Here is a 16,107-nt window from a genome sequence, read left to right as displayed (position 1 = left end):
GAGGCAGTGATAGCCCCGTCATTTTCAAAATGGCAGCAACATTGCAAATAAGCGAGTTTGATAGTGAAGACCAAATAACTAAAGAAATAGCAAAACAAGAAGAGACAACGTCGTTGAAATACATAATCTTGCGCAAAGACAAACGTTTTGGGCGAAAGGGTAAGCTAGTTGCCTATCACCGTCTGATGTACTAGGCTACTTACTCCCGGGGCGAAGTGGCTAACGTTAAGATGGTTTAACGTTAGCTAGTTAGTACACTGGCCATGCTGAGCTGGTGTAGGTAGACCACTGGGGTATACAGTAACATAACGATGTAGACATGATGTGGGAATAGCTAGCAAACTAGGTCTAGCTTTTTGTCTGGTTATTTAGTAAAGGACTGCCTCTTCCTCCACATCTTAAAATGAGCTAACGCTAGCTAGCAAATTGTAACCAGAGTTGCCATGTCCCCGCTTCTTTTGCCAAATTGGGCTACTTTGAAAACGATGTCGCGGATAAATGTATTGGTGGCGGGTTTTGGCCTACTTCTAATTGACACCGCGGCATCTTATTTATCTATCTATCTGTAACTAGCTGCTTCTGACTATCAGGCAATATGCAGGTTGATACCAAGGGGATGGCCAGAGAGAGGGGGTGGGGGTGCGCTTTGAGAGAGTGCTGCAACTGAGTCAACGAGAGAACAGCGCGCACATCAACACAACTTTTCTTTTTTTACCAGTTGGTAGAATGTCTCCACAATGACACTTTTTCCATAAAACTATAACAGCGACAAAGCTCTTTATATAAATTCACTAAAAAAGGTGGTTTAAAAGTAAATTACATTCAAATGTCGACTTTTCTCATGGTTAACCATATCAAACGAAGGGTTTAGTCATGTTCAGTTCCAGGGTCTGGAGCGCTGCGAGTGGAAATGGGATATTATCTAACTCCCTCGCGTGCTTCTGTTATGTGAGAAAAGTCCAATGAAAATGACCTTGAATGATAGGCTACATTTGGATCTGTTTGCCGTCAAGTAGGCTATTAATTGCAATGCCATTCGGCTACTGTAGCCTACAATTTGAGACAGTACAATAAATGTTGAAATCACTGGTGTCATTGCAAATCCATGTGTCACTTGTGTAGCCTAGCCGGAGCTGGCAAACTGAATTAATAGCCTATAACTCAGTTTTTGTTGTTGTAGCCTTGTGTTATGCAATTGTTTATGCAATAGTTTATGGCCATGTTTAATTAATTAAATTGGAAGTTATCAATTGTGATCATGGTTACAGCTCTATCGCGAATGTATCTGTGTCCACATTTAATGTCAGTTTCATTGTGGACTTTTCCCTGAAATGAGAGCCTATAGCCCCTGGAAGGACATCTGCATCTAGCTCAGTAAACCATAGCAAAGTTGAATTTCAATTATAACCCCAGATTTTAGTCATTAGCCTATGCCTATTGAAATAACAAGTCAATCTCGCAAAGAGGCCATTTATAACAGATTGTAGTCTTAACATCTGGCACATAATGAAGGCACAATTGCCAGAAAATAGCCTAACATTGGTTTTTTAAAGTTCTTCCAAGTGTTTCCTGCACAGAGATTGAGACCCCCTGTCCAAGTTATCACTCACTTTCCCTTAGGATTTATCTATAGTTATGCGCATGCACAAACTAGACTTATTTACAATTAGAAACTGGGTAGTTTGAGCCCTGAATTCATATTGGTTGAAAGCCATGGCATATCAGACTGTACTATGGGAATGACAATTTAATTTTTTTTACAATTCTAATTACATTGTTAACCCGTTACTAATAGCAATAAGGCTCCTCAGGGATTAGTGGTATATGACCAATATACCATGGCTAAGGGCTATTTCCATTGAATGTACCCTTAGCTGTGGTATATTGTCCATCTACCATGTCCTAGGGCCTTATTGTTTAATCATGGCAGTCAAAACAAGTTAAGTTGACATCCATTGATGAAAAATTCTGGGGAGTTTAAGGGACATTTCTTGCGACATTCTTAAACTTGCAATTTTTTTCTGGTGGAAAACCACATTTTCCTTCATTGCCTACGTAGTTCAATTGTCGATATTCCTTATTTCGCTCAATAATGTTATGGCAAAAGGGTCTCATGGATAAATGTGGCAACACCCTCATGCTGCAATTTTTTTTGGGGGGGGGCAATTCTCAGGCCTTGTGGGAAGGTTTTCAGAGGTCATTGGGCAGGAAATTTTAGTTGGACCTGGCAAAACTGATTGTAAATGGTCATGACTAGACTGGCTCCAGCTTTGGTCAAATTAACATCAGATTTGACTTCATAGCAGGTTAGAAGTTACTCAGTAGGTTAGGAGAATTAGGTTCAGAAAAGGGTCAACTAAAATGCTAAACATTTCAACTTTAAGTTAATTTGACAAAAGCGCGATGCCTTCTAGCTATGTCCATTTGGTAATGGGCTAATAGAGGTTGTCACTAGTTACCACAGCCACAAAGACAACCTTGTTAATTGTTTTTTTGTTAGAAAACGGCAAGCATCGCTTGCGATACAGCTTTCAAAACATATGGCCTCTTTCATCAGCGAGAAAGAATCCTTCAAATAAAAAAAATACTTACTGTAGCAGTTTTGCACAGATCCGTACAGCAATGGGTGCCTTTAGTTGACAAAACTACAATTCCTCTAAACTTCGAGTTATGCTTACACACGTGTTTAGAGCATGTTAGATAGCTACAGTGGCTTGTGAAAGTATTCACCCCCCTACTTTTGCCGCAATTACAGCTGCAAGTCTCTTGGGGTATGTCGCTATAAGCTTGGCACATCTAGCCACAGATTTTTGCCCGTTCAAGGCGAAACTGCTCCAGCTCCTTCAAGTTGGATGGGTTCTGCGGGTGTACAGCAATCTAAGACATACCACAGATTCTCAATTGGATTGAGATCTGGGCTTTAACTAGGCCATTCCAAGACATTTAAATGTTTCCCCTTAAACCACTCAAGTGTTGCTTTAGCAGTATGCTTAGGATCATTGTCCTGCTGGAAGGTGAACCTCCATCCCAGTCTCAAATCTCTGGAAGACTGAAACAGGTTTCCCTCAAGGATTTCCCTGTATTTAGCGGCATCCATCATTCCTGACCAGTGTCCCAGTCCCTGCCGATGGAAAAACATCCCCACAGCATGATGCTGCCACCATCATGGGATTATGTTCTCAGGGTGATGAGGTGTTGGGTTTGTGCCTGACAGTTTTCCTTGCTGGCTAAAAAGCTTAATTTTAGTCTCATCTGACCAGAGTACCTTCTTCCATATGTTTGGAGAGTCCCACATGCCTTTTGGCAAACACCAAACATGTTTGCATATTTTCTTTAATTAATGGCTTTTCTGGCCACTCTTCCATATAGCCCAGCTCTGTGGAGTGTACAGCTTAAAATAGTCCTATGGACAGATACTCCAATCTTCGCTGTGGAGCTTTGCAGCTCCTTCAGGGTTATCTTTGGCGCCTCTGATTAATGCCCTCCTTGCCTGGTTCGTGAGTTTTGGTGGGCGGCCCTCTGAGCAGTTTTGTTGTGGTGCCATATTCTTTCATTTTTTAAATAATAGATTTAATGGTGCTCTGTGGGATGTTCAAAGTTTTAGATACTTTTTTTATAACCCAAACCTGATATTTACTTCTCCACAACTTTATCCCTGACCTGTTTGGCGAGCTCCTTGGTCTTCATGGTGTGTCTGGCTTGGTGGTGTTGCAGACTCTGGGGCCTATCAGAACAGGTGTATATAAACTGAGATCATGTGACAGATCATGTGACACTTAGATTGCACACAGGTGGACCCTATTTAACAAATTGTGTCACTTCTGAAGGTAATTGGTTGCACCAGGTCTTATTTAGGGGTTTCATAGCAAATGGGGTGCATACATATGCGCACACCACTTTTCAGCTTTTTATTTGATAGAATATTTTTCATTTCACTAAATCAATTTGGACTATTTTGTGTATGTCCATTACATGAAATCCAAATAAAAATCTATTTAAATTATAGGTTGTAATGCAACAAAATAGGAAAAAAATGTTAAGAGGGATGAATACTTTTGCAAGGCACTGTAATTAGCATAGGTGGTCTTCTGTCTGTTTTCCGTAAACATGCGCTGAAACATGGGGATATGGCTGTATGGGAATGCTAAACCAAACCTTATCAATGATATGGAAGATAAGGTCCTTATGCTTCCAAAACTGTACTGGAAGTGATATGTTTATGTTCAGATTGAGTGGCGTGCTCTTAACAAAACTCCCTTGTATAGAATACACCTTCATCCAATGACTTATCTGTAATGTAATGGAACAGAGAGTCATGATCAAGGACTAGCCTTACAGGAGCTGTTGATATGGTGAATCTCCTTTTAAGCCCAGAATTTTTTATTTAACTAGGCAAGTCAGTTAAGAACAAATTATTATTTACAATGACTGCCTACCCCGGGCCAAACCCTCTCCTAACCTGGATGATGCTGGGCCAATTGTGCGCTGCCTTATGGGACTCCCAATCATGTCCGGTTGTGATATAGCCCGCGATCAAACCCAGGTCTGTAGTGACGCCTCTAGCCTTAGACCGCTGCACCTCTCAGGATCCAAGGAAGCAGCCATTCACCAGCTTTTCAAGTTTAATAATGAGAAAATATGCTAGATAGTCACCAAGTATGGAGTTTAGATTGCTATCATCAAGCTACATACAACCTAAAAAAAGCCTCTTTGTCACCTCCATTGTATTGAGCTCTTGTAGACTCCCGATCATTTTCTAAATTCATACAAACCCCCTGCAGCTAGATATGGACGTTTAGAAGACATTGGTTGTCTGAGTCAGGAAGTATCAACACGTTAAGGTTTGGTCAAATGATCTGTGTCACACCAAACATTACCTATCTAATAACACCCAGCCAGCCAGCTGGAACAGACAATATCTTTAATAGTTTCTAGCATATGGGATTATATTCCAAGCACAGAGGAGTTCTTGGATAGAGAAACTTTGCTTCTTTATTTATTTTTGCATTTAGCAGCAGCTTATATCCAGAGCGGCTTACAGTAGCAATTAAGGTTAAGTGCCTTGTTCAAGGGCACATCCACATATTTTTCACCTAGTCTGCTCGGGGTGTCGAACCAGCGACCTTTCGGTTACTGGCCCAACGTGCTTAACTGCTAGGTTACCTGCCGCCCTACGTTACTTTCCCAATAGTAATATATCCGTTTCTTGTCCTTCGACAGATGCACACCCTTTGGAAGGAAAGAAGATCAGCTGGGAGGTAAAAAGTCACCCATTCAATGGCGTTCCATTTCAGGTTGTGGGCACAAGCACATATGAATGCCATCAGGGGAAAGACCGACAAGTAAAAGCTAAAGAGAAACATGCTGCTAAAATGAACAAGAAGGCGGTAAGTTCAAAGTCGGATTGCTGTCATTTCTACCATACACTTTTGCAACATTAATGTAAATTTCAATAATGTTGAAGTGTATTAGGCTAACTAACAATAGACTGTAACTCAATGAAATAGAAGATTGGACGTTAAATGGGTTTCTTGACCCTATGTGGTCACTAAAGAAAGATCCCATGGCACTTATTGCAAGAGTAGCCTTTGGCTAAAATCCAATTCCCAACCAGGCCTCATTCCATTATCATTCTTGTAATTGGCATATATATCACTCCTCGTCTCTCCACCGTGATAGCTAATGTGTGGTGAGCAGTCTGGATCAAAATGGTAGTGGGTGAGATACAGGTAACTGCCCAAATAAAGGAAACACGAGTAAATGAAGGATAATAAGTATATTGAATGCAGGTGCTTCCACACAGATGTGGTTTGTGAGTTAATTAAGTAATTATCATCCCATCATGCTTAAGATCGTGTATAAAAAATACCCAGTTGCTCATTATTTTGGCTACCATGATTAGAAGAAGAGATCTGTAACTTTGAAAGAGGGGTCTCAAAGAAGTATAGGGGCTGTCTGTCACCAGATCTCAACCCAATTGAACATTTATGGGAGATTCTGGAGCGGTGCCTGAGACACCGTTTTTCACCACCACCAACAAAACACCAAATAATGTTGCCTCCCTCCAAATACACTTGTAGAATCTATGCCAAGGCGCATTGAAGCTGCTCTGGTGGCCCAATGCCCTATTAAGAAACTTGGTGTTTCCTTTATTTCGGCAGTTACGTATAAATTGGTGGATGAGGTGAGTTCCCCCTACACAGTAAAGTGCTTCAGTTGTCTCAAATTGCTATATAATTCCAATCAATTATTATTAAATGTTTTGCCACCTTCCATAGCTTGAAGACCATGCCTTAAAGAGACGGAAACAAAATACAAAGAAGGTGGACTGCAAGGCTTTAATAAACATCGCCCACATTATCCGCTTTCCTGGTTTTAAGGTAAATATGAAGAACTATCATGATTTAGCCCTGTAGCTGACCGTCTAATGCTGTACATAACAGTACACATTTAACAAGCATGTTATTTCCTGTCTAGATTGAGGAGAGTACTGTGCGCTCTAAAAAGGAGGCCTCCAAAGATCTGAAGGCAGCTCTAAGTGAAAAACCAAGCTCTGTGAAGGCAGAGGTTGTCTACTGTGTCAGGTTCCCCTCTCTCTCTGAGCATAGCTCACACGCACTTGTTGGTGAGGTATGTGTGTATATATATGTATATGCAAGCTGTCCTACCTAAGAATGATATACTTTTACTTTTTATAAATTACTCCTCTCTGATAAACCCATATTCTTTATCCCAAAGAGGTCCTCTAAGAAGAACTTGAAGATGTTGCAGAAGCAATGTGCAGGCTATTTAAAAGAAATCACAGACCTCACATATCATCTTCAAGATGAACAGTACATGACTGGCCTGTCTTCACATCTGCAAAGCCTATTGCAGGAAATGAAAGGACTTGTCCCACAGGATAAAGATCTCACACTGACCCTTTCCCCAAGGAAGAGAAAGGCTGAGGAGGACATGGCCACCCTACCAACCCAGGGAGCATCGCAACCTTTCACCGACAGTGTAGGACAGCATGCAGATTTACAGAACACATGCGAAGAACCATGTTTGCCAAACTGAGTGTGGAGTGAGATTGCTTGTAGGCAGGGAGCCTAGTGTGTGTGTGTGTGTGTGTGTGTGTGTGTGTGTGTGTGTGTGTGTGTGTGTGTGTGTGTGTGTGTGTGTGTGTGTGTGTGTGTGTGTGTGTGTGTGTGTGTGTGTGTGTGTGTGTGTGTGTGTTGAGTCTGTCTTTTATTTTTTTTCCCAGAATATTTTATTTTTGAGAGCTGGGTTTTGTGGTAACCCAAGCCTGCCAGCATACTTGTTGTACAATTAATATTAAAATGGTAATAAAATACAATTGGGTGATAATCCTGTATGCAGTGGTGGAAAAATAACCCAATTGTCATACTTGAGTAAAAGTAAAGATGCCTTAATAGAAAATGAAAGTCACCTAATAAAAAAACTACTTCAGTAAAAGTCTAAAAGTATTTGGTTTTAAATATACTTAAGTATCAAAAGTAAACAACTGCTAAAATATATAAGTATCGAAAGTAAAAGTATAAATCATTTAAAATTCCTTATATTAAGCAAACCAGACGGCACCATTTTCTTGTTCTTTTGATTTATTTATGGATAGCCAGGTGCACTCTAACACTCGACATCATTTACAAAGGAAGATTTTGTGTTCAGTGAGTCTGCTAGATCAGTAAGGATGACCAGGGATTAGTTATGTGTGAATTGGAAAAATGTTCTGTCTTGCTAAGCATTCAAAATGTAATACTTTTGGGTGTAACGGAAAGCATAGATTATTTGATGATGTTGAAATGGTGCTGAAAAAGTGGAGGCAGCTCCTGTTTTCTTTGTGACTTGCGATAACACTGGTTCTAAATCAATAGTTGCTTACTAGTCAAATGTCGGAAACATTAACCTGCTTGACCATGCTGTCGGTCATTTAATACCACATGCTTTGTGGACTTGCTGTTGCTCTCCGGTTTTGTGATGAAACAAAGGTGTGGTTGAATTTGTACTGTCCCAGCCCTGGCTATACTTCAGCCCATAATGGCCTCTCTCAGACCTTCTCCAGGTAACGCCCAACTGTCATCTACATCTCATACATGATCATACTCTGAAGATGCTGATGCTGTAAAATAAGGTTTCTCTAAGCTGCTGGTATGGATGTTTGGTTATTACCTGTGTATGTGTGGATGGATGCTGTGTTTAATGGGGTGCTGTTTTCTGTAAATCCTCTCCATGGCTGTTATATAAGGTGTGCTTCTATTATTAAACTGTACTCTTACCACTGATTAGCTGTTCTCTCGATGCAGGAGGTGGGTATTTCACTGGATGCAATGGGGAGATTATGGCTGGTTAGTCCACCTTTGGAACTTATGTTATCTTAGTACATTTTTCTATTTGATAGTCGAGCTAAATAACTTAAAAGTGCATACGTTATCCTAATTTTGTCGTATTTCATGTCACTGTTACTGCGCAGTTAGCTGATTATGACCACTTCCCATCATTAAATAATTGTTGTTTAGAGCCAGGAGTTTTTCCTGACTTTAACAGGAAAATCTCTTCATCCTATCTATAACTTGGGCCCATAGTTTTTCCTGACCGTCTGGCCATGAAAATTATTAGCCCTTCTCATTGGTTTCCACTAGTTTCTATCGTCCCAAGGTCCTGTTTCACAGTCACAACGTCAGGTTCCACAGTCACAACGTCAGGTTCCACAGTCACAAAGTCAGATTCCACAGCCACAATGTAAAAATGAGCTTCAAAATTAACTTTTTGGTTTAAAGTTAGTGTTAGGCATAAGGTTAGGTTGAAAATCTCATTTTAAGAAGATAAATTGTGGAAATGGGCATGGTTTGTGACTGTCTATAAAAGCTACTGACGACCCTTTTCATGTGATACTCTTTTCCTGTTGTGATGCAGTCGGCCATGTTTTGGGGGATTGGTCAGCAGTCTGCCTCAACCCTGGTGGCTGGGGGTGCTGACTGGGGTTCTCCTTGAGAGTGTTCCTTGGGCTCCATTAAAAAAAGCCTACATTAAAACACTTAACTTGTTTCATGATTTATAGGTCTGTTGCTTGAATATATCAATTATTTTCAGACAATGCACTTTTCCCATTCATTTTAAAATGTATAGCAGGTTGTGTGTGAATTGGAAAGATGTTCTGTCTTGCTAAGCATTCAAAATGTAATACTTTTGGGTGTAACAGAAAAAGAATAGAGTAAAAAGTAAATGATTTTCTTTAGGAATGTAGTGAAGTAAAAGTTGTCAAATATAAGTAATATAGTACAGATACCCCCAAAAAACTACTTAAGTAGTACTTTAAAGTATTTTTACTTAAGTGCTTTACACCACTGCTTGTATGTCGCTCTGGATAAGAGCGTCTGCTAAATGACTTAAATGTAAAATGTAAATGTATGTGGTGCATTTCCACATCCAGTACCCAGGTCAGGTCTTCTGTCTGATTCCCTCCTTGGTGGAGTACTGTGGCTACCAATATCCCTGTGATCCTTCCATGTCCATGTTGCCGAGGGTTAAGAGTATAAATCGTAGATTCATAATATTACATTGTATTACACTCTCTAAACTTGTTCTATGGATTTCTTGTCCAAAATCTGTTAACTGTTTTTTCTAATACATTTTGAGATCTGGCTGTGGAACCCCTGCAATAGCGCCGCGGAACCCATTTGTAGAACCTCTGATTTATACGTTCATTGTGTGGTCTTGTCCGTTTCTACGCCAATATAAGAGAGATCTCAAAAATGGAGAATGCAGTGATAAGGCTATAATATTTCAGGATATGTGGTTTTGGTCTGTGATATAGTCTTGAGTGACTTTGATATGAAAGTGAAACACTCTTACTTTCACATGTTATCTTGTTTAGCTGATTAGGCCATGTGTCTGATTCACCTGGGAATACACTGCCCTCCCCAGAACCTGTTTTATCTCTCTTGTCATTCTATAATTGCATACAGTTGCATAACTTTGTCTGTGGATTTTGGTGGGGCAAACAAGGTCTAACACATTCTAAAAGTTATCTGATTACTTTACATAATGTGCTGCATTTCAAATGGTTTGCTTTTTTACACCCGTTAGTGGATTTGGTATTCCACACACCTTTCTTTGTACATAAAATAAAAATGCAACTTCGATCTGGTCTTCTCTTCTTACTAGTTATCTCCTAGTTCTCAAAAATGTAATGTCAGTCAGTGTTTTCTTTCGTCCATGAGGTCAAGGGGTTTGTGGTTTGATATTTGCTTATCTTACTGCCCCTGGGGTAAAGTCTCATAACATTTGTCACATTATTGTTTGACACCCACGCTTCAGCCAAAAATGTTTAATCCAAAATAGACTAATTTCCAATGGGAGCAAATTAATCATAGTGGGCAGAACAAGCCCAAGCTAGCGAGATCCTATTGGTGCGTCCCAGCATGTATTTGCATATTTCCATTAGGAAACGCCCACTCTTAAGTGCGTGTGTGCAATGGCTCAATTAGTGCTTGCACTTCTTTTAAACAACTCCATTTTTTTTATTTGGTAAAGGGCAAAGTCTACAAAACATAGTCCACTCTGTTTGTAAGAGATTCTAGTTTTGGAAACAGAACATTTTTAGTTGATGAGAACATTTGCAGAATGTGGGCCAAAATCCATCTTCTCACACTGCCGGCCACTGGGCTTGTTCTTATCACCATATTTGGTGGTACGTGGAAATTCCAACTGATTACTTCAGATATTTACATCCAGTGAAACATCTGGCTCATTGTTTTGTCGGAGCTTCTGCTACTGACTACATTTTTAAAAATTTTACCTTAATTTAACATTTACTGTAAGTGTCAGGTAAATGGTGGTATAAATATAATATGGGGGGGGGGTCTGATAGAAGGCCTCAATCATTTATATAGCGATACATTTTTCCCCTCAATGGCCACTTTATGACGGTAATGATAAGCTGTCAAAGAATGGAGAATAGAGATTAAAGTTTTTTGGGATGAAGGTTGGCGAAAGGATTGATTTAGTAATTCTTTGAAATGGCTTCCAATCATGCTGTCATAGAACAGCATGCATCTTATTAATTGTATGCCCTATTTCTAAAGATGGAGTCTACCCGTTGAATGTCACCTCACCTTCACTGACATATTAGTCACAGTATATGTCACTGATGGTACGAGAAGCCGACTTTCTGTAAGTGACTTACTACTAACTCGCCCACCTCTGTGACTATTGCCTTGTCTGGGTGGTGCACAAGCATGACCTAACCCCTCATATCCTCACGGTAGAAGGTCATCAATGTTCCAGCAGAGATTCTCACCGGCTCCCGATCACCCTTCCTCGTGAAATTTCACAGTGAGTGGAATGAACACTGAAAATAGCAGGCAAACAAATGCATAAGAATGTACCCTTCACAGAACTGTCGGTGATACCATGTTAATATGGTTGGGGCGGCAGGTAGCCTAGTGGTTAGAGCGTTGGGCTAGTAACCAAAAGGTTGCTAGATTGAATCCCTGAGCTGACAAGGTAAAAATCTGTCGTTCTTCTCCTGAACAAGGCAGTTAAACCACTGTTCCATTTATTTAATTTGATTTACCGTTATTTTACCAGGTAAGTTGACTGAGGATACGTTGTCATTTACAGCAACGACCTGGGGAATAGTTACAGGGGAGAGGAGGGGGATGAATGAGTCAATTGTAAACTGGGGATGATTAGGTGACCGTGATGGTATTGAGGGACAGCTTGGGAATTTAGCCAGGACACCAGGGTTATCACCCCCACTCTTCCTAGGCCGTCATTGAGAATACGAATTTGTTCTTAACTGACTTGCTTAGTTAAAGGTTCATTAAAAATATATACACTGTTCAAAAAAATAAAGGGAACACTTAAACAACACAATGTAACTCCAAGTCAATCACACTTCTGTGAAATCAAACTGTCCACTTAGGAAGCAACACTGATTGCAATACATTTCACATGCTGTTGTGCAAATGGAATAGACAACAGGTGGAAATTATAGGCAATTAGCAAAGACACCCCCAATAAAGGAGTGGTTCTGCAGGTGGGGACCACAGACCACTTCTCAGTTCCCCTTGCTACCTGGCTGATGTTTTGGTCACTTTTGAATGCTGGCGGTGCTTTCACTCTAGTGGTAGCATGAGACGGAGTCTTACAACCCACACAAGTGGCTCAGGTAGTGCAGCTATTCCAGGATGGCACACAAATGCGAGCTGTGGCCCGCCCGTTCCCCAGCCCTGAATCCAATTGAGCACATCTTGTCTCTCTCCATCCACCAACGCCATGTTGCACCACAGACTCTCCAGGAGTTGGCGGATGCTTTAGTCCAGGTCTGGGAGGAGATTCCTCAGGAGACCATCCGCCACCTCATCAGGAGCATGCCCAGGTGTTGTAGGGAGGTCATACAGGCACGTGGAGGTTGGATCAGCCTGTAGTGTGGTTTTCCACTTTAATTTTGAGCGTGACTCCAAATCCAGACCTCCATGGGTTGATAAATTTGATTTCCATTGATAATTTTTGTGTGATTTTGTTGTCAGCACATTCAACTATGTAAAGAAAAAAGTATTTAATAAGAATATTTCATTCATTCATTCAGATCTAGGATGTGTTATTTTAGTGTTCCCTTTATTTTTTTAAGCAGTGTGTGTATATATATATATGTCAGACTTTTGTCCACAATTTGATATATGTGGCATTAATTGACTTGATTTATGAATGATTAAGGGTAATCTAAAAAAATTTACATTATCGCTTTTGTAATATCAAGCACTCTCATGTTGATTGCTTGGATGTTGGCTAGAAGCACGGACACTTTCATAGCCAGCTACTTCAAACCTGATTGCCCAGAGTAAACACTGTTCAGTCAGAAAATGAGTTTCCAGGTATGTAACAACAAACAGATGAACTAAAATGTAACATCTGTTGTAAAAGGTTACAGATGTAAAGGCTGTAGATGTAACGGCTCAGGAAATACACTGTACATGGACAATAAGTTGTCCCTTCACAATGATATGTCACTGCTTGAAGGTGATAAGCATCAAAGATACAGTGTAAGTGTCCTGTGTATGTTCAAATGCATAGAGGGTTGATGGTGTTAACAGTGCTGCTTATCTGTTTGACTTTCACTCTTCCTTTCATCTACAAAGGAGGATAGAGTAAGGTGAGCTACAGCAAACATACAGGCCCCCCTCTTACTCTGCCTCACTCTTGCTGTTATGCCCTGCTTTAACTTTAGTTTGCCAGCAGAGGGCATCATATCTTGTTGCAGGATGCCGGCCTCAGTGAAAAAGTGGTTTGATGTACAGTGTGTTGTTTATCCAGTAGCATGTATTCTTGGATGCCAAGGGAAGCCAGTCTTCCCCAAAAAAATGACCAAGAAAAATAATTGTAAAAATTATTTTAGTCTCTCTGTGTTCCCTAATTATCCTTCAATTCAAAAGAGTCTGAATGTATCTCATCGGATAAAGCATCCGAGGGACCGAAACAGCACCCCTCTGTCTCAGTACGTGTAGGCCATTATCTGAGGCTGTCTGGTCAAAAAGAGAATAACATTACTGCCGCCTATAGTATTAAATGCAAGGGAAGCCAGTTTGGATTTGGATTCACAGCAATCACATTACACCAAAATCAACAAATAATTTACAGAAAAAAAATAATTGTTGTATCTCGTTGTGTTGTTGTTGTCCTCTGTTGGCTAGCTAGCTAGTTAAAATCCATCCTTTCCAAAATTAGCCATGGATGGAGATAGGGATTTGGACTTCTGGTTTTACTTTATTCTCCTGACTGGCCAGTGATTGTAACAGCGATTCTGATCTAATCATAAATTCAGACGTTGTGCCTCTGGCCTGAGAGGAAGGAAGTTCAATATGTAGCTAGATGTAGTAGGCTAATGTTAACTAGCTGGCTTGGCACATCGTTTCCCATGAATGGAAGTTAGGCTAGCTAGCAAGTAAGCAAGCATTTAGCCTAGGACAACAAAATCTAAAATCGTGTCATGAAAGAGAGGACAGCTTTGGTGTTTCACTACAAGTAGGGTGAGTCAACGTGTTTTTTCTACTTACACACACACACCCACCCACACACACACACACAAAGAAATCAGTGACATGGACAGCCACATCATATCTAGCTTACGTTTATTGGACTAAGTGGTTTTTGGTATCTTAGTTGTCACTGTATTAGACTAAGCATAGATTATTTGATGATGTTGAAATGTTAAAGTTTAAATGGTGCTGGAATAGTGGAGGCAGCTCCTGTTTTTTGTGTGACTTGTGATAACACTCTGTGGTTCTAAATTAATAGTTGCTTACTAGTCCGAAAATGTCGGAAACATTAGCCTGCTTGACAATGCTGTCGGTCATTTAATACCACATGCTTTGTGGACTTCACCAGACAGCTGTTGCTCTCCGGTTTTGTGATGAAACAAAGGTGTGGTTGAATTTGTACTGTCCCAGCCCTGGCTATACTTCAGCCCATAATGGCCTCTCTCAGACCTTCTCCAGGTAACGCCCAACTGTCATCTACATCTCATACATGATCATACTCTGAAGATGCTGATGCTGTAAAATAAGGTTTTTCTAAGCTGCTGGTATGGATGTTTGATTATTACCTGTGTATGTGTGGATGGATGCTGTCTTTAATGGGGTGCTGTTATTTTCTGTAAATCCTCTCCATGGCTGTTATATAAGGTGTGCTTCTATTATTAAACTGTACTCTTACCACTGATTAGCTGTTCTCTCGATGCAGGAGGTGGGTATTTCACTGGATGCAATGGGGAGATTATGGCTGGTTAGTCCACATTTGGAACTTATGTTATCTTAGTAAATATTTGTTTCTATTTGATAAATAACTTAAAGTGCATACATTATCCAAATTTTGTCGTATTTCATGTCACTGTTACTGCTCAGTTAGCTGATTATGACCACTTCCCATCATTGAATAATTATTGTTTAGAGCCAGGAGTTTTCCTGACTTTGACAGGAAAATCTCTTCACCCGATCTATAACTTGGGCCCATAATTTTTTCCACAGTCACAACGTCAGGTTCCACAGTCACAACGTCAGGTTCCACAGTCACAACGTCAGGTTCCACAGCCACAATGTAAAAATTAGCTTCAAAATTAGCTTTTTGGTTTAAAGTTAGTGTTAGGCATAAGGTTAGGTTGAAAATCTAATTTAAAAAAAATAAATTGTAGAAATGGGCTACTAATGACCCTTTTCATGTGATACTCTTTTCCTGTTGTCATGCAGTCGGCCATGTTTTTGGGGATTGGTCAGCAGTCTGCCTCAACCCTGTTGGCTTGGGGAGCTGACTGGGGTTCTCCTTGAGAGTGTTCCTTGGGCTCCATAAAAAAGCCTACATTAAAACACGTAACTTGTTTCATGATTTATAGGTCTGTTACTTGAATATATAAATTATTTTCAGACAATGCACTTTTCCCATTAATTTTAACATGTATAGCAGGTTAAAGGTGATTGATCACACTTTCTGTAGAAAGAGCTGTCATTGTTTCATATTCAAAGGTGAAAAGCTTTTAGGCACCAATTTCCTGTTTTGTGATGTTGTGACCTTGTTTCCACAGCGAGTAACCCTAATGACCAGCAGGGGATTCTTGCTTACTACTCAGAGGGCTGCACTTGGGTAACACCATAAGCACAGTCTTAAGAGTTATCTCTGTGAAGCTTTTAAGTGATTTGAAGTATACGGGCCAGTAAGAATTCAGGTTTAAAGCCAATGACGGATAATTAGGATGGAACTCTTCTCATGAACTTGATATTTTGATGAAATTGTCTTGGTTTGACTAGATATCGCAAGAAGCTCATGTTCATGAGTAAATATTTGGGATTTACTAGTAACTGATTGTGCAACGTATAATATTGGCCCCAGAACCTAATCAGCTGCTGGTTTTTAGCTAATTATTAACAGTTCCATATTATGGCTGTCTTGACAGATTGGTGCAAAGACACTTTTATTTGTCGGATATTATTTAATTGTGCACTTTTGACAATTTAATATAATGTCATCCTTTTTTCACAGGATCCATGGTTCAAAATGGTTACCTTTGTTATTGGGAATAGCGGATTTCCTGCTCAGCTTTATTTGCACCAT

The 16,107-nt window shown here is 40.1% G+C and overlaps 1 protein-coding gene across 2 annotated transcripts; it reads left to right on the top strand.

Annotated features, from left to right (window-relative positions):
* The first annotated feature begins 13 nt into the window (after positions 1 to 13).
* LOC124041972 lies at positions 14 to 10,143 on the top strand. 2 transcript variants are annotated; one of them, XM_046360191.1, is made up of 5 exons: positions 14 to 159; positions 5,221 to 5,387; positions 6,279 to 6,380; positions 6,478 to 6,630; positions 6,739 to 10,143. In XM_046360191.1, the coding sequence occupies exons 1-5, from the start codon at positions 30 to 32 to the stop codon at positions 7,057 to 7,059; spliced, it is 873 nt and encodes a 290-aa protein (XP_046216147.1). In that variant the 5' UTR covers positions 14 to 29; the 3' UTR covers positions 7,060 to 10,143. The 2 variants fall into 2 exon arrangements, with proteins under 2 accessions (XP_046216147.1, XP_046216148.1); XM_046360192.1 differs by lacking the exons at positions 14 to 159; positions 5,221 to 5,387 and adding an exon at positions 5,760 to 6,184.
* The last annotated feature ends 5,964 nt before the right edge of the window (positions 10,144 to 16,107 follow it).

This window comes from Oncorhynchus gorbuscha, linkage group LG08 (genome assembly GCF_021184085.1).
Source record: "Oncorhynchus gorbuscha isolate QuinsamMale2020 ecotype Even-year linkage group LG08, OgorEven_v1.0, whole genome shotgun sequence".
NCBI lineage: Eukaryota > Metazoa > Chordata > Actinopteri > Salmoniformes > Salmonidae > Oncorhynchus > Oncorhynchus gorbuscha.
The sequence above is the reverse complement of the archived record's forward strand: the minus strand, read 5'-3'. Positions and strand labels throughout refer to the sequence as shown.

Bases quoted from the DNA above. Each gene is read 5' to 3' on its own strand.
- LOC124041972 (XM_046360191.1), top strand. From the start codon at position 30: ATGGCAGCAACATTGCAAATAAGCGAGTTTGATAGTGAAGACCAAATA. The intron at 5,388-6,278 runs GTAAGTTCAAAG...CACCTTCCATAG, and splicing joins CTAAAATGAACAAGAAGGCG to CTTGAAGACCATGCCTTAAA. The intron at 6,381-6,477 runs GTAAATATGAAG...TTTCCTGTCTAG, and splicing joins TCCGCTTTCCTGGTTTTAAG to ATTGAGGAGAGTACTGTGCG.